The sequence below is a fragment of the Scyliorhinus torazame genome, chromosome 18 (genome assembly GCF_047496885.1).
Source record: "Scyliorhinus torazame isolate Kashiwa2021f chromosome 18, sScyTor2.1, whole genome shotgun sequence".
Classification (NCBI taxonomy): Eukaryota; Metazoa; Chordata; class Chondrichthyes; order Carcharhiniformes; family Scyliorhinidae; genus Scyliorhinus; species Scyliorhinus torazame.
This window is the reverse complement of record NC_092724.1, coordinates 118,290,859-118,312,226: the sequence shown is the minus strand read 5'-3', so window position 1 is coordinate 118,312,226 and position 21,368 is coordinate 118,290,859. Positions and strand designations below refer to the sequence as shown.

The 21,368-nt window shown below is 50.7% G+C and overlaps 1 protein-coding gene across 1 annotated transcript in view; it reads right to left on the bottom strand.

Moving 5' to 3' along the window:
• LOC140395448 (epsin-2-like) overlaps positions 1–21,368 on the bottom strand; it is a 204,543-nt gene that overhangs the window by 17,586 nt on the left and 165,589 nt on the right. The window contains 2 exon segments of the mRNA XM_072483217.1: positions 727–840; positions 6,927–7,001. Of these exon segments, the coding sequence (XP_072339318.1) occupies positions 727–840; positions 6,927–7,001 (189 nt within the window).

Genomic DNA, 21,368 nt, shown 5'->3' with positions numbered 1-21,368 from the left:
GGAAGAGTCCCAGACGGAGGAGCTGAAACTCAAATGGGAGGAGGAACTCGGTGGGGAGCTGGAGGATGGGGTATGGGCGGAAGCCCTGAGTAGGGTAAACTCAACCGCAACGTGTGCCAGGCTCGGCCTGATTCAGTTATAGGTCGTTCATCGGGCTCACATGATGGTGGCTCGGATGAGCAAATTCTTTGGGGTAGAGGACAAGTGCGCTAGATGCGCGGGAGGACCAGCCCTCCCTCAGCACTGACCCCCCGGCAGTGCAGCACTCCCTCAGCACTGAACCCCCGGCAGTGCAGCACTCCCTCAGCACTGACCCCCCGGCAGTGCAGCACTCCCTCAGCTCTGACCCCCCCCGGCAGTGCAGCACTCCCTCAGCACTGACCCCCCCGGCAGTGCAGCACTCCCTCAGCACTGACCCCCCGGCAGTGCAGCACTTCCTCAGCACTGACCCCCCGGCAGCGCAGCACTCCCTCAGCACTGACCCCCCGGCAGTGCAGCACTCCCTCAGCACTGACCCCCCGGCAGTGCAGCCCTCCCTCAGCACTGACCCCCCGGCAGTGCAGCACTCCCTCAGTACTGCACAGCACAGTCTGGATCACACAGCCGATTCTTCAGCAGTGGGATTGGAGCCTTCTGACTTTGAAATGAGTGTTCTGCCAACTGAGCCACGGCTGACAGTGACACTGTTTCACAAGTTAGGCCCAGGTTTGGCACAGGGAGTTATACCTCATTCCTCCCCTCGGCTATTTCATTCTCTTTGCGACTTTGTTCCAGGGCTCTCTGAAGATTTTCATCCGCTTCCTCATCATCCTCGTCAAGGGACGACCTCACTCTTAGTTCCTACAAAATACAAGAAACGAGCTTTCCTGGGTTACGTTGGAAATGTCAAAAGAGGAATCTCGAGAAATATTCCAAGTTTCTCAACAGATTCTACCATAAACATGGATCAAGCAGCTTTATTAATGTCACAGGATAGGCTACAAGAAGCATCACATGTCCAGTGTTCCTACAAAGACTCTGCCACACCCACCCCAAGAGGCTGAGATGCCAGTTCTACCCTTTAGCGACATGCCCTGTGGCATTGTTCCTTATAGAGGTGAAAATTCTGAATGGTGAAGTTCAGTCAGTTACCCCAGAACATCGACAGGATGTCTTGCGCTGTTCTGGTCTGAACTGGCTCAGCCATGAGAGGCAAGTGAAGAGATGCACTGAGCCACCCACCACCAAATTACCTGGCACCGACTCCACCGCCAGCGAGTCCCTGGCACCAAAATATCCAACCCAGAAATGTTTCTCATTCTCTTCTCAGGTTGCCAACTTTGGTGGATGTATTCCTGAAGGTTTGATCACATGACCAACCGCCCCCCACCCCACCCTCCCCCCAACTTGCTTCATTGGTCCACTTCCAGGTAAAGTGGTTCGCCCGGCCAATTGGAAAACAAACAGACTCCTTGGTTACCCAGGGGGAAGCAGAGATATTGGTTAGAATAAAAATAAAGTGGAAGAATTTGGCAATTAGGTTGGCATCACTCAAATTAAGAACTTGCCGGATGGGTTGAATCCTCGGCAGCTGAGGGCAGTTTGGGTGGAGATAGCAGAAGTTCTGACCTCAGTTTTTCAGTCCTCCTTGGACACCTGAGAAGTAATGTGCAGAATACTGTCTTGTCACATAAGGACAAATGGTTCATCTGCATGATTCCTAGGATGAGAGGGATGTTGCACGAGAAGAGATTGAGTAGAATGGACCTATGTTCTCTCGAGTCCAGAAGGATGCATATGATTATATTGAAATCTGTAACATTCTTAGGGGGGTTGGCAGAATGGATGCTGAGAAGCCGGGGAATTCAGACCAAGGGGTTGCCATCTCAGAATAAGGGGTTGGCCATTTAGGACTGAGGTGAGGAGAAATGTATTCACTCAGAGGGTTTTGAGTTTTTTTAACTTCTCCACCCTCAACACTGTGGTCACTTGGTCAGTGAGTATGTTCAAGATTTTTGGGCACCAAGACAATCAAGAGATTTAGAAATAGTGCAGAAAAATTGGGTCAGCTGAGTTAGGCTAAATCCCAGGCCAGGAATGATCAGTTTTCAGGTGATGAGTATCCCAATGCAGATGATCAGACTCGAGGGGCCTTACGGCCCACTTCTGTTCCTATTTCTCATGTTTTTATCAAAAGATCCCAGCTCTTTCGAGGATTGGTGAATCTTCACCAGCAGGTCCCTCTATGGATGTTCCTCCCAGTCAAACTAGTCTAATTTAGATCATACTGCATCTCTGGATTGATCACTTCTCCACATTAAATTGTACCCGCTGTGTGTTTGTCCACAGTCGGGGAGGGCCGATCCGCGGGCAGATGGGGGGGGGGGGGGGGTGCATTATTAAGGGCTGGGGGTACTGTGTGTGTGGGAGCCGGAGGGGGGGGGGGGGGGGAAGAGGAGGAGTCCGGGGGCACGCAAGCCAGTCAAAGGGGGGGGGGGGGGTACTATTTTGCGGGCCGGGTCCGTGATCTGCTTCCGTCATGTAGCACGGCGCGGTCGCTACAGGCCACCGCCGTGTGCACGCGCGGCAATTCCCTGGGGCGTATTGGCAGCTAGAACCGGGTGCTCTACGCTGCCAGTATGCTAGCCCCCTGCTAAACGGGGAATTGGTGGCCGTTGTGCGCCATTCTTTCCTGGCGAAAAAGGGACATAGCCCCAGAATCGGAGAATCCAGCCTACTATGTCTCGTGTTCCCTGGCATCGGCGTCCCATTAGTTCCTCCAGAACTAGTTCTTTACGCATTTTAACTACTTTAAGTTCTTTCCTCTCAGTTGACCTCTAGTTCCTCATTAATTTCAGGAAATTTGAGCCCTTTATTATGAATACATGTACAAAATATTTGCTTGCTAATCTTTTTTTTACAAACTTGTAGAAGCTCTTGAAGCCTGTTTTTATATATCTCGCTAGTTTAATCTCACATTTGATATTCTTCCTCTTCATCTATTGCTTAATTATTCTTTTCTGATTTCCAAAACCCTGCCAATCCTCAGGCTCCTGAATGTTTTTAGCAATTTGTAAGATTCTTCTTTTAATCTAATATGCTGAAATTCTCAAGTTAACGATAGCTGGGCCCCTTGAACTATGGACTTTTATTCCTCGAGAGGATGTGTAGTTGTCGGGGATAAAAAAAATGTTTGCTATTTCTTATCTATCATCATAAATTAATCTAATTTCTCAGTCTTCACCAATTGACCCTCAAACCTACATAACTGGCTTTGCTTAAATTTAAAACACGAATTTCAGTTTGTTGGCTAACCACAGTATTCTCAAAGTCAATGTGGAATTCTAACATCATTTTTCCCTCGAGGATCTTGTGCTGTAAGATTTGTAATTAATGCAGTCTCCTTACAAAATGCTAGAACCAAAATAACCTGCTCCCTCGTTGATTCCGTGGCCTAATTGTTCCCAAAACTCTCCTGAATACATTCCAGGACCGCACCCCAAGATTCGGTTTGCAAATTTGGTTTGCCAATTCACATGAAGATTAAAATCCCCCACAACTACTGCAATACCCTCATTACATTGGGGACCGGTTTAGCTCAGTGGGCTGGACAGCTAGTTTGTGATGTAGAGCAAGGCCAACAGCGCGGATTCAATTCCCGTACCGGCTGAGGTTATTCATGAAGGCCCTGCCTCCTCAACCTTGCCCCTCGCCTGAGGTGTGCTGATCCTCAGTTTACATCACCACAAATCAGCTCTCCACTCAAAGGGGAAAACGTCCTATGGCCATCTGGGACTATGGCTACTTTACAATGATGTTCTGTTGATTTACGTTTTGTTGATAAGGCAATTAAGAATATTACTGATGGGTATGGGAGAATACCAGAGGAGAGGAGAAGGAGACAGTGTGGGGCTCAGAAATTGGATAACCGGTGATTTATAAAGGGTCACTTGTAATTCCCTTACTTTGCAGTGCAGAGGCGGGATTTTCTGGTCCTTCCTATCAGTGGGATCTTCTGGTCCCATCGAAGTGGACCCCCATCACAGGGGCCATGTGAGCCTTGCAAATGGTCATTGACTTCAGCAGACCTACTGCGTGAGTGGAGGTGGTTGCTTTGAAAATCTTCTCAACTTGTGCTGCCACCTTTAAAGATTTATGTACATACGCACCCCCACCCACCCCGTTTCCAGAATCCCCTTTAAAATTGGTCTGTTTAATAAATATTGTCACTCTTCATTCACCCTCTCAAATTGTACCATGTTTCTTCAATAAAATTTCATCTGTAACCTGTCTGCCCATTTCACCAGGTCAGCAACAGCTTCTTGAGTCTGTTAGCATCCTCCTCACTGTTTACAGCGAGTAGATGATGGATGACCTTATCGCTAATCTGCTATCATTGAGAAATAGAATGCACCAGAATCACACAGCAGCTCAGTCAGAGGCTGGAAGGAGTCAAGCTCAGACTAATGCTTAAGGTTTTTAACAGTATGGAGACTGACTGAACATTTCCAGCATTTTCTGAAAGTAAAACAGAAAATGCTGGAAATATTCAGTGGGTCAGACAGCACCTGGAGAAACAGAGTTAAAATTTCAGCTCCACGACCACCTGTGGATACTCAGCGAAACCTTGGGTGTCCTCGTGCATCAGTCGCTGAAAGTAAGTGCGCAGGTACAGCAGGCAGTAAAGAAAGCAAATGGTATGTTGGCCTTCATAGTGAGAGGATTTGAGTATAGGAATAGGGATGCTTTACTACAATTGTATAGGACATTGATGAGGCCACACCTGGAGGTATTGTTTTGGAGGTGCAGTTTTGGTGTCCTTACCTGAGAAAAGATGTTCTTGCTATGGAGGGAGCGCAGCAAAGGTTTACCAGGCTGATATCTGAGATGGCGGGACTATCACATGAGGAGAGACTAAGTTGGTTCGGATTATATTCATTGGAGTTTAGAAGAGTGAGAGGGGATATCATAGAAACTTACCAACTTCCAACAGAATTAGACATGGTAGATTCAGAAAGAATGTTTGCAATGGTGGGGGAGCCCAGAACTAGGGGTCATAGATTGAGGATATGGGGTAAACCTTTTAGGACTGAGGTGAGGAGAAATTTCTTCACCCAGAGAGTGGTGAATCTGTGGAATTCACTACCACAGAAACTAGGTGAAGCCAATTTCAAGAAGGAATTAGATATAGCTCTTGGGACTAAAGGAATCAAGGGATATGGGGGGGGGCAAGGCGGGATCAGGGTATTGAACTTATGATCCGCTGTGATCATAATGAATGATGGAGCAGGCTTGAAGGGCTGAATGGCCTCCTTCTGTTTCTGTTTTCTATGTATGTTTCTGTTAGTTCAGTTGTTGCAAGATCAGCAATCTGAAACATTAACTCTATTTTCTCTCTCCACAGATGCTGTCAGACCTGCTTTCTTTCCAGCATTTTCTGTTTTCATTTAAGATTTTCAGCACCTTTAGTTTTTGCCTTTTTATCATTGATGTTACATACTATAGACAATCATTCAGTTTCAATGAGTCAATCTTGAAATGAAAATCGCTTTTTGTCACAAGTAGGCTTCAAATGAAGTTACTGTGAAAAGCCCCTAGTCGCCACATTCCGGCGCCTGTTCGGGGAGGCTGTTACGGGAATCAAACCGTGCTGCTGGCCTGCCTTGGTCTGCTTTCAAAGCCAGCGATTTAGCCCTGTGCTAAACAGCCCCAGTCTTTCATCCCAATCCATTGTCACTCTGCAATTTCTCTCCTATTGCTTCCCCATCTCCATCCCTTTCTAATCCCATCATTCTTACTATCAGCCCCATCATTCCTTTCAGCCTCTCCCCATTGAATTCCTCACCAGCCAACTAATCCCCATCTGTCTCTCTAAGTAAAGTAAGGTCGGCAAAGTTCCAGGTGACCATAGGCTCCCTTCTGAGGGGGAGAGCTGACTGGGGGTGATTTTACTGGGGGATCACCACACCTCAGACGAGGGGCAAGGTACCTCAGTCGATACGGGAATTGAACCCCCGCTGTTGGCCTCGCTCTGCATCACAAACCAGCAGGCCATGAACGCCCCAGATACATCATCAGCTAACCACTCACTCTTTGCTCCCTACTTCCCTAGGTTTCCTTGTGAAGTTCCAGAGATTCCTGGTCGATTCTGACCAACAAGGACAGGTGAAAAACCAATGGAGTCCCATAGAGGTTTGGCTGAGGATCCAGCTTAATGATTTGACTCTAGGTTTGGTTGGGCAGGGGAGATGACACCGATTCCCCCCTGCACCTCACTCAGGCAAATTGCGTATTTAAACAGGGCCCAGTTGCTTCTTGGGGATATCCTTCCTGAAAGAGTGGGATCATGTGGGAGCACAGCAGGTTTGGTGGGTTTGGGGGAGGGGGGTGTTACTGATATCCCTACTGCCCATTTTCTGGCCTTCTGGTGTGCTGTGAAGAGACATGTTTAAAAATCAGCCTGATAGATTCCAGACACTCCTCTTTATTAATTATTGACACGTAACTCGGTTCCAGTGAAGACTGACGCTAGATTAATCACTCGGATCAAGGTTCATGAAAGCTGCGCCCAAAACATCCTAATAAAGTGTCAGGCGTCAGTCAGCTACCTGTATGAAAATATGTCTGTCACTGTGTCCAGGTTTAGCTTAATAAAGATCCAAGTTAATTTTCATTCCTAATCGAATCACGTCAGAGAGAAAGTGCTTTAGATGCCAACCTGGCCTGGCGGTTCAGGTAGCCAAACATATCAACAATGGTTAAGCTATGAGTCAGCCAAGGATGCAACATGAAGACACTTCAATCCCCTTTATCCCCAAGAAAGTGAGCAGAGAGGTGCACCACTGTTAGTGAATGAGTAGCTGCAGCAGACAGGCTGAAAGCACAGGACACACAACGAGGCGACACAGTGAGAGAATTAGTGAGTTTGCTCGGTTAGCAGAAACTACCTTCTCATTCTCCTCTTTGCTCAAACTCAATGCAATCTGCAGCTGGATTTCTTCATCAGACTCTGTGCTTGGCTGCTACAAGGTATTAAAAGCTGGGGTTAGCAAGTACATCATGGACTCAACACTGGAACAAAGGCTAACGTCACTGGAACCTTCTCAGGTCATGTACAGTACATGAGCCAACTCTACTTTGATGTCGCACGAACCTCTGCCTCCAATTGACCTGCCCACACGTGCCTGCCATTGGCTGCCTGATATGTCAATCCTTCTGGAGCCCCCCCACCACCAATTGGAAAATGAGTAGACTCTGTTACCTGATTGGATGATTCTTTACTGTCAGTCAAATAACAATTATCCCACAATAAACGTTCCATGTGTCATAAACAAAAGTGTTCAAAAATATGTTGAACGAAACACAACTTGTTTTAATGCACACATGGATTGGTCATGGAAATGTCTAGGAGATTAGTGAAATGTGGGATGCCTCAATCAGACCAGGTGAAATTATTCTTTCCTTTCCACACTCTCCTATCTCTTCTCATGGGGACTGTGAGAAAATTCTGGAATCCTCACCCCAGGAGACCATCCTTCACGTCAGACTCCACAACAAGCGATACATGCTACTTGGCCATGACAGTGTCAGAGAGCTATTACATTGTTAGCGAATGCCCATACACCAACATTGCCAGCAAAGCTCACTGGGCAGTGATAATGGCTGGAGCCCTGACTGATTTGACTCCATTAAGAGGACACCCTGAAACACCCGACTGGCCGTTGAAGCCAGGAACTGCAGGCCCCTTTCGTACAGTTACTAGTCACATTTACTGAGCAATGGTCAGAAGTGAGCAATATGTAGGAGGACCTACGCAGTATAGCGTATTTAAACAGGCAGAAGGTAAATAATGCAGCAGACTCCATCAGATTGAAAGGTAAACACAGTTGTACATGCCTGCACGGTTCGGTTAGGACAGTGTACAGGCAGCTTTACTCTGTATCTAACCACATACTGTACCTGCCCTGGAAGTGTTTGATGGGGCAGTGATGAGGGTGATTTACTCTGTATCTAACCACATACTGTACCTGTCCTGGGAGTGTTGGATGGGGACAGTGTAGAGGGAGCTTTACTCTGTATCTAACCACATACTGTACCTGTCCTGGGAGTGTTGGATGGGGACAGTGTACAGGCAGCTTTACTCTGTATCTAACCACATACTGTACCTGCCCTGGAAGTGTTTGATGGGGCAGTGATGAGGGTGATTTACTCTGTATCTAACCACATACTGTACCTGTCCTGGGAGTGTTGGATGGGGACAGTGTAGAGGGAGCTTTACTCTGTATCTAACCACATACTGTACCTGTCCTGGGAGTGTTTGATGGGGACAGAGTGAACTTTACTCTGTATCTAACCACATACTGTACCTGTCCTGGGAGTGTATGATGGGGACAGTGTAGAGGGAGCTTTACTCTGTATCTAACCACATACTGTACCTGTCCTGGGAGTGTTTGATGGGGACAGAGTGAACTTTACTCTGTATCTAACCACATACTGTATCTGTCCTGGGAGTGTTGGATGGGGACAGTGTAGAGGGAGCTTTACTCTGTATCTAACCACATACTGTACCTATCCTGGGAGTGTTTGATGGGGACAGAGTGAACTTTACTCTGTATCTAACCACATACTGTACCTGTCCTGGGAGTGTTGGATGGGGACAGTGTAGAGGGAGCTTTACTCTGTATCTAACCACCTACTGTACCTGTCCTGGGAGTGTTTGATGGAGGACAGTGTCGAGGGAGCTTTACTCTGTATCTAACCACCTACTGTACCTGTCCTGGGAGTGTTTGATGGAGGACAGTGTAGAGGGAGCTTTACTCCGTATCTAACCACCTACTGTACCTGTCCTGGGAGTGTTTGATGGAGGACAGTGTAGAGGGAGCATTACTCTGTATCTAATCACATAATGTACCTGCCCTGGGAGGGTCTGATGGGGGCAGTGTAGAGGGAGATTTGTTCTGTATTTAACCCCGTGCTGTACCTGCTCTGGGAATGTTTGATGGGGACAGTGCAGAGTGAGATTTACTCTGTGTCTAACCATGTGCTGGACCTGCCCTGGGAGTGTTTGATGGGGACAGTGCAGAGGGAGGTTTACTCTGTGTCTGAACATGTGCTGGACCTGCCCTGGGGGTGTTTGATGGGGCAGTGATGAGGGTGATTTAATCTATATGTAATATGGGGTAGTTTTGATGCTGACCCAAACCCAAGTAATATTTCTAACCACTCAATTGTTTTGTTTTGTTTAAAATTTAGAGTACCCAATTAAGGGGCAATTGAGCATGGCCAATCCATCTACCCTGCACATTTTTTGGGTTGTGGGACTGAGACCCACACAGACAAGGGGCGAATATGCAAACTCCACATGGACATTGACCCAGGGCCGGGATCGAACCTGGGACCTCGGCGCCGTAAAGAGCAGTGCTATCCACTGCGCCACCGTGCTGCCCTCTAACCACTCAATTTACCAAAGCTGAGTCAGTCTAAAGCCAGACCCTCTGTACAGTGAAATGCTTCTTTCCCTTTTGTCCACCTATCCCCCTCCCCAAGCGGGGGCAGGAATCGCATGTTCATACAGTGCAACAAGCAGAGATTTCTATATGTTCAACAGTGGAAAGGGGATGTCAGTACTAAACTTTCACATTTAATTATTTTTACAAGCAGGTGCAAATGTTGACCCTAAATTTATTAACAAACAAGGCACACCACCATTTAATTTTTTTTTCCCAATTAAGGGGCAATTTAGTGTGGCCAATCCACCTACTCTGCACATCTTTGGGTTGTGGGGATGAGACTCACGTAGACACGGGGAGAATGTGCAAACTTCACACGGACAGTGACCTGAGGCCAGGCTAGAACCTGGGTCCACAGTGCAAAAAGGCAGCAGTGCTAACCACTGTGTCATCATCCCACCCACACCACCATTTTTACCAATTAACATCAGATGAAAATAAATTCCAGTGAATGGTACTGCCTGCAGTTATGACGTTACTCAGCAGGTGGCAGTCAGCTATCTTTTAGCCAGTCAGTGCCAGCTCTCTCTCTCTCTCTTTCTCTGGCTGGTAAGTGCCAGCTCTCTCTCTCTGGCTGGTCAGTGCCAGCTCTCTCTCTCTCTGGCTGGTCAGTGCCAGCTCTCTCTCTCTCTCTTTCTCTGGCTGGTAAGTGCCAGCTCTCTCTCTCTGGCTGGTCAGTGCCAGCTCTCTCTCTCTCTGGCTGGTCAGTGCCAGCTCTCTCTCTCTCTCTTTCTCTGGCTGGTAAGTGCCAGCTCTCTCTCTCTGGCTGGTCAGTGCCAGCTCTCTCTCTCTCTGGCTGGTCAGTGCCAGCTCTCTCTCTCTCTGGCTGGTCAGTGCCAGCTCTCTCTCTCTCTCTCTCTCAGTGCCAGCTCTCTCTCCCTCTCTCTCTCTCTGGCTGGTCAGTGCCAGCTCTCTCTCTCTCTGGCTGGTCAGTGCCAGCTGTCTCTCTCTCTGGCTGGTCAGTGCCAGCTCTCTCTCTCTCTGGCTGGTCAGTGCCAGCTGTCTCTCTCTCTGGCTGGTCAGTGCCAGCTCTCTCTCTCTCTCTCTCTATCTATCTATCTCTCTCTCACAGTGCCAGCTCTCTCGCTCTCTCTCTCTCTCAGTACCAGCTCTCTCTCTCTCAGTGCCAGCTCTCTCTCCCTCTCTCTCTAACTGGCTGGTCAGTGCCAGCTCTCTCTCTCTCACGCTCTCAGTGCCAGCACTCTCTCTCTCTCTCTCTCACACACTCTCAGTGCCATATCTCTCTCTCTCTCTCTCTGCCGGCTCTCTCTCTCTCTCAGTGCCAGCTCTCTCTCTCTCTCTCTCTCTCTGTGCCAGCTCTCTCTCTCTCTCAGTGCCAGCTCTCTCTCTCTCTCTCTCTCAGTGCCAGCTCTCTCTCTCTCTCTCTCTCTCTGTGCCAGCTCTCTCTCTCTCTCAGTGCCAGCTCTCGCTCTCTCTCTCAGTGCCAGCTCTCTCTCTCTCTAACTGACTGGTCAGTGCCAGCTCTCTCTCTCTCAGTGCTAGCTCTATCTATCTCTCTCTCACTCTCTCTCTCTCTCAGTGCCAGCTCTCTCTCTCTCTCTCTCACTCTCTCTAACTGACTGGTCACTGCCAGCTCTTTCTCTCTCTCTCTCTCTCAGTGCTAGCTCTAGCTCTCTCTCTCCCTCTCTGTGCCAGCTCTCTCTCTCTCTCAGTGCCAGCTCTCGCTCTCTCTCTCAGTGCCAGCTCTCTCTCTCTCTAACTGACTGGTCAGTGCCAGCTCTCTCTCTCTCAGTGCGAGCTCTATCTATCTCTCTCTCACTCTCTCTCTCTCTCAGTGCCAGCTCTCTCTCTCTCTCTCTCACTCTCTCTCTAACTGACTGGTCACTGCCAGCTCTAGCTCTCTCTCTCTCTCAGTGCTAGCTCTAGCTCTCTCTCTCTCTTTCTCTTTCTCTCTTGAACAGACTATTCAGTGCCATCTCTCTCTCTCTCTCAGTGCCAGCTCTCTCACCCTCTCTCTCTAACTGACTGGTCAGTGCCAGCTCTCTCTCTCTCTCTCTCTCTCAGTGCTAGCTCTATCTATCTCTCTCTTTCTCTCTCTCTCTCTCTCTTGAACTGACTGGTCAGTGCCAGCTCTCTCTCTCTCTCTCTCTCTCAGTGCTAGCTCTATCTATCTCTCTCTTTCTCTCTCTCTCTCTCTCTCAGTGCTAGCTCTTTCTCTCTCTCTCTTTTTCTCTTTCTCTCTTGAACAGACTATTCAGTGCCATCTCTCTCTCTCTCTCTCGGTGCCAGCTCTCTCTCTCTCTCTCAGTGCCAGCTCTCTCTTTCTCTCTCTCTCTCTCTCAGTGCTAGCTCTAGCTCTCTCTCTCTCTTTCGCTTTCTCTCTTGAACAGACTATTCAGTGCCATCTCTCTCTCTCTCTCTCTCTCTCTCAGTGCCAGCTCTCTCACCCTCTCTCTCTAACTGACTGGTCAGTGCCAGCTCTCTCTCTCTCTCTCTCTCTCAGTGCTAGCTCTATCTATCTCTCTCTCTCTCTCTCTCTCTCTCTGTGTGCCAGCTCTCTCTCTCTTTCAGTGCCAGCTCTCTCTCTCTCTCTCAGTGCCAGCTCTCTCTCTCTCAGTGCCAGCTCTCTCTCTCTCTCTCTCTCTCTCTCTCTCACTCTCTCTCTCAGTGCCAGCTCTCTCTCTCTCTCTCAGTGCCAGCTCTCTCTCCCTCTCTCTCTAACTGACTGGTCAGTGCCAGCTCTCTCTCTCTCTCTCTCTCAGTGCCAGCTCTCTCTCTCTCTCTCTCACTCTCTCTCTCGGTGCCAGCTCTCTCTCTCTCTCTCAGTGCCAGCTCTCTCTCCCTCTCTCTCTAACTGACTGGTCAGTGCCAGCTCTCTCTCTCTCTCTCTCTCTCTCTCTCCCAGTGCCAGCTCTCTCTCTCTCACTCTCTCTCTCAGTACCAGCTCTCTCTCTCTCAGTACCAGCTCTCTCTCTCTCTCTCTCTCTCTCACACTGCCAGCTCTCTCTCTCAGTGCCAGCTATCTCTCTCTCTCACTCTCAGTGCCAGCTCTCTCTCTCTCTCTCTCAGTGCCAGCTCTCCCTCTCTCTCTCAGTGCCAGCTCTCTCTCTCTCTCTCGCTCACTCTCTTCTCTCTCTCAATGCCAGCTCTCTCTATCTCTCTCTCTCTCTCTAACTGACTGGTGAGTGGCAGCTCCCCCCTCTCTCTCCTCTCTCTGTCTCTCTCTCACACTGTCTCTCTCTCAGTGCCAGCTCTCTCTCTCTCTCTCTCTCTCTCCCTCTCTGTGCCAGCTCTCTCTCTCTCTCCCTCTCTGTGCCAGCTCTCTCACTCTCTCTCTCTCTCAGTGCCAGCTCTCTCTCTCTCTCTCAGTGCCAGCTCTCTCTCTCTCTCAGTACCATCTCTCTCTCTCTCTCTAACTGACTGGTCACTGCAAGCTCTTTCTCTCTCTCTCAGTGCTAGCTCTATCTCTCTCTCTCTTTTTCTCTTTCTCTCTTGAACTGACTATTCAGTGCCATCTCTCTCTCTCTCAGTGCCAGCTCTCTCTCTCAGTGCCAGCTCTCTCTCCCTCTCTCTCTAACTGACTGGTCAGTGCCAGCTCTCTCTCTCTCTGGCTGGTCAGTGCCAGCTGTCTCTCTCTCTGGCTGGTCAGTGCCAGCTCTCTCTCTCTCTCTATCTATCTATCTATCTCTCTCTCACAGTGCCAGCTCTCTCGCTCTCTCTCTCTCTCAGTACCAGCTCTCTCTCTCTCAGTGCCAGCTCTCTCTCCCTCTCTCTCTAACTGGCTGGTCTGTGCCAGCTCTCTCTCTCTCACGCTCTCAGTGCCAGCACTCTCTCTCTCTCTCTCTCACACACTCTCAGTGCCATATCTCTCTCTCTCTCTCTGTGCCGGCTTTCTCTCTCTCTCAGTGCCAGCTCTCTCTCTCTCTCTCTCTCTGTGCCAGCTCTCTCTCTCTCTCAGTGCCAGCTCTCTCTCTCTCTCTCTCTCTCTGTGCCAGCTCTCTCTCTCTCTCAGTGCCAGCTCTCGCTCTCTCTCTCAGTGCCAGCTCTCTCTCTCTCTAACTGACTGGTCAGTGCCAGCTCACTCTCTCTCAGTGCTAGCTCTATCTATCGCTCTCTCACTCTCTCTCTCTCTCTCAGTGCCAGCTCTCTCTCTCTCTCTCTCTGTGCCAGCTCTCTCTCTCTCTCAGTGCCAGCTCTCGCTCTCTCTCTCAGTGCCAGCTCTCTCTCTCTCTAACTGACTGGTCAGTGCCAGCTCTCTCTCTCTCAGTGCTAGCTCTATCTATCTCTCTCTCACTCTCTCTCTCTCTCAGTGCCAGCTCTCTCTCTCTCTCTCTCACTCTCTCTCTAACTGACTGGTCACTGCCAGCTCTTTCTCTCTCTCTCTCTCTCTCAGTGCTAGCTCTATCTATCTCTCTCTCACTCTCTCTTTCTCTCAGTGCCAGCTCTCTCTCTCTCTCTCTCACTCTCTCTCTAACTGACTGGTCACTGCCAGCTCTTTCTCTCTCTCTCTCAGTGCTAGCTCTCTCTCTCTCTCTCACTCTCTCTCTCTCTCAGTGCCAGCTCTCTCTCTCTCAGTGCCAGCTCTCTCTCTCTCAGTGCCAGCTCTCACTCTCTCTCTAACTGACTGGTCACTGCCAGCTCTTTCTCTCTCTCTCTCTCTCAGTGCTAGCTCTAGCTCTCTCTCTCTCTTTCTCTTTCTCTCTTGAACAGACTATTCAGTGCCATCTCTCTCTCTCTCAGTGCCAGCTCTCTCACCCTCTCTCTCTAACTGACTGGTCAGTGCCAGCTCTCTCTCTCTCTCTCTCTCTCTCTCTCAGTGCCAGCTCTCTCTCTCAGTGCCAGCTCTCTCTCTCTCAGTGCCAGCTCTCACTCTCTCTCTAACTGACTGGTCACTGCCAGCTCTTTCTCTCTCTCTCTCTCTCAGTGCCAGCTCTTTCTCTCTCTCTCCCTCTCAGTGCCAGCTCTCTCTCTCTCTCTCTCTCTCTCTCTCTCTCAGTGCCAGCTCTCTCTCTCTCTCTCTCTCTCAGTGCCAGCTCTCTCTCTCTCTCTCTCTCTCTCTCTCTCAGTGCCAGCTCTCTCTCTTTCAGTGCCAGCTCTCACTCTCTCTCTAACTGACTGGTCACTGCCAGCTCTTTCTCTCTCTCTCTCTCTCTCAGTGCTAGCTCTAGCTCTCTCTCTCTCCCTCTCTCTCTAACTGACTGGTCAGTGCCAGCTCTCTCTCTCTCTCTCTCTCTCTCAGTGCCAGCTCTCTCTCTCTCTCTCTCTCTCAGTGCCAGCTCTCTCTCTCTCTCTCTCTCTCTCTCTCTCTCAGTGCCAGCTCTCTCTCTCTCAGTGCCAGCTCTCTCTCACTCTCTCTCTAACTGACTGGTCACTGCCAGCTCTTTCTCTCTCTCTCTCTCTCAGTGCTAGCTCTAGCTCTCTCTCTCTCTTTCTCTTTCTCTCTTGAACAGACTATTCAGTGCCATCTCTCTCTCTCTCTCTCTCTCTCAGTGCCAGCTCTCTCACCCTCTCTCTCTAACTGACTGGTCAGTGCCAGCTCTCTCTCTCTCTCTCTCTCTCAGTGCCAGCTCTCTCTCTCTCAGTGCCAGCTCTCTCTCTCTCTCTCAGTGCCAGCTCTCTCTCCCTCTCTCTCTAACTGACTGGTCAGTGCCAGCTCTCTCTCTCTCTCTCTCTCTCTCTCTCCCACTCAGTGCCAGCTCTCTCTCTCTCCTTCTCTTTCTCTCTTGAACTGACTATTCAGTGCCATCTCTCTCTCTCTCTCTCTCACTCTCAGTGCCAGCTCTCTCACCCTCTCTCTCTAACTGACTGGTCAGTGCCAGCTCTCTCTCTCTCTCTCTCTCTCTCAGTGCTAGCTCTATCTATCTCTCTCTTTCTCTCTCTCTCTTGAACTGACTGGTCAGTGCCAGCTCTCTCTCTCTCTCTCTCTCTCTCTCTCTCTCTCTCTGTGCCAGCTCTCTCTCTCTTTCAGTGCCAGCTCTCTCTCTCTCTCTCTCTCTCAGTGCCAGCTCTCTCTCTCTCAGTGCCAGCTCTCACTCTCTCTCTAACTGACTGGTCACTGCCAGCTCTTTCTCTCTCTCTCTCTCTCTCAGTGCTAGCTCTAGCTCTCTCTCTCTCCCTCTCTCTCTAACTGACTGGTCAGTGCCAGCTCTCTCTCTCTCTCTCTCTCTCTCTCTCACTCTCTCTCTCAGTGCCAGCTCTCTCTCTCTCTCTCAGTGCCAGCTCTCTCTCCCTCTCTCTCTAACTGACTGGTCAGTGCCAGCTCTCTCTCTCTCTCTCTCTCAGTGCCAGCTCTCTCTCTCTCTCTCTAACTCTCTCTCTCAGTGCCAGCTCTCTCTCTCTCTCTCTCTCTCTCTCTCACTCTCTCTCTCAGTGCCAGCTCTCTCTCTCTCTCTCAGTGCCAGCTCTCTCTCCCTCTCTCTCTAACTGACTGGTCAGTGCCAGCTCTCTCTCTCTCTCTCTCTCAGTGCCAGCTCTCTCTCTCTCTCTCTCAGTCTCTCTCTCAGTGCCAGCTCTCTCTCTCTCTCTCAGTGCCAGCTCTCTCTCCCTCTCTCTCTAACTGACTGGTCAGTGCCAGCTCTCTCTCTCTCTCTCTCTCTCTCTCTCTCTCTCACAGTGCCAGCTCTCTCTCTCTCAGTGCCAGCTCTCTCTCCCTCTCTCTCTAACTGACTGGTCAGTGCCAGCTCTCTCTCTCTCTCTCTCTCTCTCACAGTGCCAGCTCTCTCTCTCAGTGCCAGCTCTCTCTCTCTCTCTCTCACTCTCTCTCTCAGTACCAGCTCTCTCTCTCTCAGTGCCCTCTCTCTCTCTCTCTCTCTCTCTCTCTCTCTCTCTCACAGTGCCAGCTCTCTCTCTCTCAGTGCCAGCTCTCTCTCTCTCTCTCTCACTCTCTCTCTCAGTACCAGCTCTCTCTCTCTCAGTGCCCTCTCTCTCTCTCTCTCTCTCGCTCTCTCAGTGCCAGCACTCTCCCTCTCTCTCTCATTCTCTCTCAGTGCCAGCTCTCTCTCCCTCTCTCTCTAACTGACTGGTCAGTGCCAGCTCTCTCTCTCTCTCTCTCAGTGCCAGCTCTCTCTCTCTCAGTACCAGCTCTCTCTCTCAGTGCCAGCTCTCTCTCTCTCAGTACCAGCTCTCTCTCTCAGTGCCAGCTCTCTCTCTCTCTCTCTCTCTCTCTCTCTCTCACACTGCCAGCTCTCTCTCTCTCAGTGCCAGCTCTCTCTCCCTCTCTCTCTAACTGACTGGTCAGTGCCAGCTCTCTCTCTCTCTCACTCTCAGTGCCAGCTCTCTCTCTCTCTCTCAGTGCCAGCTCTCCCTCTCTCTCTCAGTGCCAGCTCCCTCTCTCTCTCTCTCTCACTCTCTTCTCTCTCTCAATGCCAGCTCTCTCTATCTCTCTCTCTCTCTCTAACTGACTGGTGAGTGGCAGCTCCACCCTCTCTCTCCTCTCTCTGTCTCTCTCTCACACTCTCTCTCTCTCAGTGCCAGCTCTCTCTCTCTCTCTCTCTCTCTCCCTCTCTGTGCCAGCTCTCTCTCTCTCTCCCTCTCTGTGCCAGCTCTCTCACTCTCTCTCTCTCTCAGTGCCAGCTCTCTCTCTCTCTCTCAGTGCCAGCTCTCTCTCTCTCTCTCAGTGCCAGCTCTCTCTCTCTCTCTCTCTCTCTCCCTCTCTGTGCCAGCTCTCTCTCTCTCTCCCTCTCTGTGCCAGCTCTCTCACTCTCTCTCTCTCTCAGTGCCAGCTCTCTCTCTCTCTCTCAGTGCCAGCTCTCACTCTCTCTCTAACTGACTGGTCACTGCCAGCTCTTTCTCTCTCTCTCTCTCTCAGTGCTAGCTCTATCTCTCTCTCTCTTTTTCTCTTTCTCTCTTGAACTGACTATTCAGTGCCATCTCTCTCTCTCTCTCTCTCTCTCAGTGCCAGCTCTCTCTCCCTCTCTCTCTAACTGACTGGTCAGTGCCAGCTCTCTCTCTCTCTGGCTGGTCAGTGCCAGCTGTCTCTCTCTCTGGCTGGTCAGTGCCAGCTCTCTCTCTCTCTCTCTCTATCTATCTATCTATCTCTCTCTCACAGTGCCAGCTCTCTCGCTCTCTCTCTCTCTCAGTACCAGCTCTCTCTCTCTCAGTGCCAGCTCTCTCTCCCTCTCTCTCTAACTGGCTGGTCAGTGCCAGCTCTCTCTCTCTCACGCTCTCAGTGCCAGCACTCTCTCTCTCTCTCTCTCACACACTCTCAGTGCCATATCTCTCTCTCTCTCTCTGTGCCGGCTCTCTCTCTCTCTCAGTGCCAGCTCTCTCTCTCTCTCTCTCTGTGCCAGCTCTCTCTCTCTCTCAGTGCCAGCTCTCTCTCTCTCTCTGTGCCAGCTCTCTCTCTCTCTCAGTGCCAGCTCTCGCTCTCTCTCTCAGTGCCAGCTCTCTCTCTCTCTAACTGACTGGTCAGTGCCAGCTCACTCTCTCTCAGTGCTAGCTCTATCTATCTCTCTCTCACTCTCTCTCTCTCTCAGTGCCAGCTCTCTCTCTCTCTCTCACTCTCTCTAACTGACTGGTCACTGCCAGCTCTTTCTCTCTCTCTCTCTCTCAGTGCTAGCTCTAGCTCTCTCTCTCTCTCTCAGTGCCAGCTCTCGCTCTCTCTCTCTCACTCTCAGTGCCAGCTCTCTCTCTCTCTCTCAGTGCCAGCTCTCTCTCTCTCTCTCACTCTCTCTCTCTCAGTGCCATCTCTCTCTCTCTCTCTCAGTGCCAGCTCTCACTCTCTCTCTAACTGACTGGTCACTGCCAGCTCTTTCTCTCTCTCTCTCTCTCAGTGCCAGCTCTCTCTCCCTCTCTCTCTAACTGACTGGTCAGTGCCAGCTCTCTCTCTCTCTCTCACTCTCAGTGCCAGGTCTCTCTCTCTCTCTCTCTCACTCTCAGTGCCAGCGTTCTCTCTCTCTCTCTCTCACACACTCTCAGTGCCATCTCTCTCTCTCTCTCTCTCTCTGTGCCAGCTGTCCCTCTCTCTCAGTGCCAGCTCTCTCTCTCTCTCTCTCACTCTCTCTCTCTCAGTGCCAGCTCTCGCTCTCTCTCTCAGTGCCAGCTCTCTCTCTCTCTAACTGACTGGTCAGTGCCAGCTCTCTCTCTCTCTCTCTCAGTGCCAGCTCTCACTCTCTCTCTAACTGACTGGTCGCTGCCAGCTCTTTCTCTCTCTCTCTCTCTCAGTGCCAGCTCTCTCTCCCTCTCTCTCTAACTGACTGGTCAGTGCCAGCTCTCTCTCTCTCTCTCACTCTCAGTGCCAGCTCTCTCTCTCTCTCTCTCTCACTCTCAGTGCCAGCATTCTCTCTCTCTCTCTCTCACACACTCTCAGTGCCATCTCTCTCTCTCTCTCTCTCTCTGTGCCAGCTGTCTCTCTCTCTCAGTGCCAGCTCTCTCTCTCTCTCTCTCACTCTCTCTCTCTCAGTGCCAGCTCTCACTCTCTCTCTAACTGACTGGTCACTGCCAGCTCTTTCTCTCTCTCTCTCTCTCTCTCTCTCTCTCTGTGCCAGCTCTAGCTCTCTCTCTCTCCCTCTCTCTCTAACTGACTGGTCAGTGCCAGCTCTCTCTCTCTCTCTCTCACTCACAGTGCCAGCTCTCTCTCTCTCTCTCTCTCACTCTCAGTGCCAGCATTCTCTCTCTCTCTCTCTCACACACTCTCAGTGCCATCTCTCTCTCTCTCTCTCTCTCTGTGCCAGCTGTCTCTCTCTCTCAGTGCCAGCTCTCTCTCTCTCTCTCTCACTCTCTCTCTCTCAGTGCCAGCTCTCACTCTCTCTCTAACTGACTGGTCACTGCCAGCTCTTTCTCTCTCTCTCTCTCTCTCTCTCTCTCTCTGTGCCAGCTCTAGCTCTCTCTCTCTCCCTCTCTCTCTAACTGACTGGTCAGTGCCAGCTCTCTCTCTCTCTCTCTCACTCTCTCTCTCAGTGCCAGCTCTCTCTCTCTCTCTCAGTGCCAGCTCTCTCTCCCTCTCTCTCTAACTGACTGGTCAGTGCCAGCTCTCTCTCTCTCTCTCTCTCAGTGCCAGCTCTCTCTCTCTCTCTCTAACTCTCTCTCTCAGTGCCAGCTCTCTCTCTCTCTCTCTCTCTCTCTCTCACTCTCTCTCTCAGTGCCAGCTCTCTCTCTCTCTCTCAGTGCCAGCTCTCTCTCCCTCTCTCTCTAACTGACTGGTCAGTGCCAGCTCTCTCTCTCTCTCAGTGCCAGCTCTCTCTCTCTCTCTCTCAGTCTCTCTCTCAGTGCCAGCTCTCTCTCTCTCTCTCAGTGCCAGCTCTCTCTCCCTCTCTCTCTAACTGACTGGTCAGTGCCAGCTCTCTCTCTCTCTCTCTCTCTCTCACAGTGCCAGCTCTCTCTCTCTCAGTGCCAGCTCTCTCTCCCTCTCTCTCTAACTGACTGGTCAGTGCCAGCTCTCTCTCTCTCTCTCTCTCTCTCTCTCTCTCTCACAGTGCCAGCTCTCTCTCTCTCAGTGCCAGCTCTCTCTCTCTCTCTCTCACTCTCTCTCTCAGTACCAGCTCTCTCTCTCTCAGTGCCCTCTCTCTCTCTCTCTCTCTCTCTCTCTCTCAGTGCCAGCACTCTCCCTCTCTCTCTCATTCTCTCTCAGTGCCAGCTCTCTCTCCCTCTCTCTCTAACTGACTGGTCAGTGCCAGCTCTCTCTCTCTCAGTGCCAGCTCTCTCTCTCTCTCTCTCTCAGTACCAGCTCTCTCTCTCTCAGTACCAGCTCTCTCTCTCAGTGCCAGCTCTCTCTCTCTCTCTCTCTCTCTCTCTCTCTCACACTGCCAGCTCTCTCTCTCAGTGCCAGCTCTCTCTCCCTCTCTCTCTAACTGACTGGTCAGTGCCAGCTCTCTCTCTCTCTCACTCTCAGTGCCAGCTCTCTCTCTCTCTCTCAGTGCCAGCTCTCCCTCTCTCTCTCAGTGCCAGCTCCCTCTCTCTCTCTCTCTCACTCTCTTCTCTCTCTCAATGCCAGCTCTCTCTATCTCTCTCTCTCTCTCTAACTGACTGGTGAGTGGCAGCTCCCCCCTCTCTCTCCTCTCTCTGTCTCTCTCTCACACTCTCTCTCTCAGTGCCAGCTCTCTCTCTCTCTCTCTCTCTCTCCCTCTCTGTGCCAGCTCTCTCTCTCTCTCCCTCTCTGTGCCAGCTCTCTCACTCTCTCTCTCTCTCAGTGCCAGCTCTCTCTCTCTCTCTCAGTGCCAGCTCTCTCTCTCTCTCTCAGTGCCAGCTCTCACTCTCTCTCTAACTGACTGGTCACTGCCAGCTCTTTCTCTCTCTCTCTCTCAGTGCTAGCTCTATCTCTCTCTCTCTTTTTCTCTTTCTCTCTTGAACTGACTATTCAGTGCCATCTCTCTCTCTCTCTCTCTCTCTCAGTGCCAGCTCTCTCTCCCTCTCTCTCTAACTGACTGGTCAGTGCCAGCTCTCTCTCTCTCTGGCTGGTCAGTGCCAGCTGTCTCTCTCTCTGGCTGGTCAGTGCCAGCTCTCTCTCTCTCTCTCTCTATCTATCTATCTATCTCTCTCTCACAGTGCCAGCTCTCTCGCTCTCTCTCTCTCTCAGTACCAGCTCTCTCTCTCTCAGTGCCAGCTCTCTCTCCCTCTCTCTCTAACTGGCTGGTCAGTGCCAGCTCTCTCTCTCTCACGCTCTCAGTGCCAGCACTCTCTCTCTCTCTCTCTCACACACTCTCAGTGCCATATCTCTCTCTCTCTCTCTGTGCCGGCTCTCTCTCTCTCTCAGTGCCAGCTCTCTCTCTCTCTCTCTCTGTGCCAGCTCTCTCTCTCTCTCAGTGCCAGCTCTCTCTCTCTCTCTCTCTCTCTGTGCCAGCTCTCTCTCTCTCTCAGTGCCAGCTCTCGCTCTCTCTCTCAGTGCCAGCTCTCTCTCTCTCTAACTGACTGGTCAGTGCCAGCTCACTCTCTCTCAGTGCTAGCTCTATCTATCTCTCTCTCACTCTCTCTCTCTCTCTCAGT